The sequence below is a fragment of the Colobus angolensis genome, unplaced genomic scaffold (assembly GCF_000951035.1).
Source record: "Colobus angolensis palliatus isolate OR3802 unplaced genomic scaffold, Cang.pa_1.0 Scaffold11, whole genome shotgun sequence".
NCBI lineage: Eukaryota > Metazoa > Chordata > Mammalia > Primates > Cercopithecidae > Colobus > Colobus angolensis.
In genome coordinates, this window is record NW_012112030.1 from 8,809,989 (window position 1) to 8,813,657 (window position 3,669).

The 3,669-nt window shown below is 49.2% G+C and overlaps 1 protein-coding gene across 1 annotated transcript in view; it reads left to right on the forward strand.

The window, feature by feature from the left end:
- Nucleotides 1-3,363: 3,363 nt before the first annotated feature.
- KIAA1467 (KIAA1467 ortholog) overlaps nucleotides 3,364-3,669 on the forward strand; it is a 36,827-nt gene continuing 36,521 nt past the window's right edge. Inside the window, exon 1 of the mRNA XM_011953991.1 lies at nucleotides 3,364-3,511. Coding sequence (XP_011809381.1) covers nucleotides 3,475-3,511 — 37 coding nt within the window. The 5' untranslated portion in view covers nucleotides 3,364-3,474. The remainder of the gene's footprint in view (nucleotides 3,512-3,669) is intronic.

Sequence of the window (3,669 nt, forward strand, 5' to 3'; positions counted from 1 at the left end):
ACAACTTCCATGGAAATGTTCTGCCCATAGGATGGAGGTGAGACTCCAGCCTCATGTTGAAGCTAACGGCCGCAGAGGGAAGGAAATAAGGGAGGGGGAGGAAGCCTGAGAGTGGAACTGACCCAAGAGATCTTAGTGGTGGGGAAGATGAAGTGATGGGACCAAGAGCAGAGACTGGGAGAAGAGATGCATCTAACAGAGATTTTTTTGGGGGGCAGGGGTGGGGGGAATGCTACGTGCCTTGACCCATCTCCCTGGTCCCTTGAATCTTCAGGAAAACCCCTCAAGTCACAATATGCTTGGCCCATTGCATTTTGTTTTTTTGGAAGTCAGTGAAGGGGCTGATCACGACTGGCAAGGGTCCAAAACACTGTCTTCTCTTACAGGTGACGAGTGCTCGGTGAATGGGGGCTGTTACCATCCACACTGCTACTACAGGTCCTTCAGTCGACATGAACTTGCTAGAATGAGGGATGGGAGGACGAAGAGCTCATTTGGCCTGGGTGTGTCTGTCCTTAATTACACTGTTCTCAAACATGTGTTCCAGCCAGAGGCTTGTTAAGAAGAAGCCTTTGTTTAAATTTCAGGGCCCACAAAGCATTTTAGAGTCCAGACTCTAGAAAGTTTTATAGGCTGGAAGTCTGTGTGATCTGAGTGAGATGAGCCCTTGTGTTTTATCAAAGGACATTCTGGGAACATAAACCTGTTTGTCTTCATGACAAGCCATGTAACTCGTGGGCAGAGTTCAGTTCTCTGTGAAGAGAAGTGAATATGCCACTGGTACACATGCTTTTCAGACTTCCTGATCCCCACGCAAGACTGATTTCACAGGCTCCTTGACATCTGCGTTTAACCCCCAAATGTCCTCTGCTGGGCACCTCTTTCGCTTTTCTCAGTCTCACTGCCCTCATTGCTATTTGCTATGACATTTTCTTTTTGCTTTTTGGATCTCATACTCATTACTGCTTCCTGACCCTTTTTGGCACCCCTGTAGCTGAGGGTACTACCCTCTGCTTCAGATAAGTCAGTGGAGTTCAGATTTGTCCATCCTCTGCTGATAGATGTAGGAATGGCTTCCAGAAATCTCTCTGCAGAGGGAGTGAGGAGCCTCCTGGGAGAGCTTCAGCTTAGACACATAAGTCGTGACGAGAAACTCAGCTCAGGAACAAAGCCTTAGTCCCTACAGCAGAAAGGCAATCCTAAGGAGAGCAGTGCCTGAACCCTTTCCTACCATCAAGAACTCAAGAAGTCAGGTCTGTCATTTACAAAGGCATGGGGTGACCAGTGTCACAGAGATTGGCTAGATGCTTCCCAAACTCGTCTCCTTTTCTTCCTGGGCTCGTACCTTCCCAGCACACATATTCTGTGTCTGAGGTCTAGCCTAATAAATGTGGGCAGAAGTCACGTACACCAGTTCCAGGCCTGGCCCATAAAACTTCCTGCATGATCTGGGATGCAAATGATCCAGTGGAGACCTCTGAGGCCCTAAGGATGAAGCAGCTGGAGACAGAAGGGTCTGGGTCCCTGAATGACTGAGAGGAACAGAGCCCCAGCGCAGTCTACTTGCACCCCCACCTTGACTGTGACATAGGCAGAAATAAACTTTTACACTCTAAAATCACTGAAATCTTGAGGTTGTTTGTTACAGCAGTTATCTTGCTCTGGTTGACTCGCTAAGTAACCAGGGCTCTGTCTAATGAAAATACTGCATTCAACCTGAAGGAGTAGCAGCATAGCATTGGCAATTTCCTAATAAAGTGTAACATAAAAAGGAGAAAGAGTCAGTCTTCCCTAGTTAACTTTGCTCCTCACAGCTTTGACATTTTAGGAGCACTAAAATATGAGGTGGCATTCAGTGGGAGATACAGGAAGAGGCAGCAGTTTTTGAGAGGAGGCGGTTTTTGAGGGGCCTGGCAGCGCAGTGGAACCAAGGAGGAAGGGAGGCGGCAGCTGGTAGATACAGTGGCACTGGTTCCAAGAGGAGGTGGTGAAACCTAGTGGGGGTAGTCAGGACCAGCAGAAGTGGCCACACTGTCCAGGGAAAGACAAGCATTAGATGGCCAGATTTGATCATAAACCCATGTAGGACACTTAGAGATTTTGAGCAGTACTTGGAGTATTACGAAGGTAATAACCAGCAATATGAGTTCCCTCTATGAGTTACGGGAACTTGAGGAGTTTGGGGAAGAACACTCTCACTGTAGATCAATGTAGGAAAAATAGAAGGTGATTTTTCTGGCTTCAGTTCTGATTTTTGAGAAAAGTAATTTCTTCAAAGAGGCACAGCCGCCAGGCAGGTTAGGCTGTTCATAGGCATCCCGCCCCTGCCACTCTTGTACTTGTCAGGGAGGCAAGCCAAGTTCAGAAGGCAGAGAGGGCCCGGGTGTTTGCATTTTCCGCAGTGACCTCAGTGGGTGTTTGGGCAGCAAAAGTATTCACATTCCACTCGGTAGCTAGAGAGGAACTCACAAGTATCCTCTATGTAAAAGGTAAGGATCCTGATTCATTTGGCAGCTGCTTTGAATTTTTTTCTTTAATTGAAAAAAAAGTACATTAAATTTGGGAAATACTATTCTAAGCTGCAGTTCCTATGTTCAAATGGAAAAAAGTTGTGGAGGGATGACAGAGATTTCCAGAGGGACAAGGAAGACAAAGTGGGGGAAAGCTCAGGGAGCCAAGGAAGGAGGGATTCCTGGGCGTCGGCCTCCCCGCAAAAATCATTCGGGCAAAGCTGGGGTGATTATGGGGAGTGTGGAGATGCCTTAAACGTCAAGCATTGATATCTGAGGAGCTGGAGATGCTGCATCTATTGGATGTGTGTACACAGTCAGTTGCTCCTTCTACACCCTTCAACTAGAAGCTGCAGCGTAGGATACTGAGTAGACACCTGTAAAGAACTGGGAGCAAGAAATGAGGGTTCGAGCTAACAGGAAACTTCAACCTCTACCTAAGAAGCATAATAGAAACACTCTTACTAGGTGCCTACTGTGTGCTGTGTGTTTTAAACAGGTCATATCATTTAATTCTCACTGCGAGCCTGTGAAGTATGTAGTATGTCTTTAATTTAAAAAAAGTAGCTGCAGCTCAGATGCCCCAAGGGACTTGCCCAAGATGGCCCAGCTAGTAAGTGATGCAAGCAGGATTCAAATCCAGTCTGCCTGATTTCAAAGCCCACGTACATTGCACAATCCACACCTCCTTAAATATCTCGTTCGAATCATTTTCACTGCAAGCTTACGGGGTATTTTCTCCCCATTTCACTGACGAGGCAAGTGAGACTCAGAATGGTGAGGTGACCTGCACAGGTAGGGTGGGAGAAAAGCCTGCGGAGCTTGTACTCGGGCTTGGCCTCCCTTGGCTCCGTCCCCAGCAAGCGAGTCTCACCTTTCCCGGTGCCAGCCCAGCGCACCGCCCGCCCGGAACTACGCTTCCCGGCAGAACCCGGGCGTGCGCACGCGCACCGGGGCCTCCGCCATGGCGACCGTGCTGTCTAGGGCACTCAAGCTCCCGGGTAAGGAGTCGCAGCCTTGCGACCACCCTGTCCCCGCCAGTGTTGGAATAAGGGGAGGCGAGGCTCTGGGGTGAGGCCGGTCGGGCCTTGGCCTCAACCCAGACACAGCTGCCGGCGCCCAGAGGCGAGGAGGGTGCAGTCCCTGGGGGCTGGGGTTC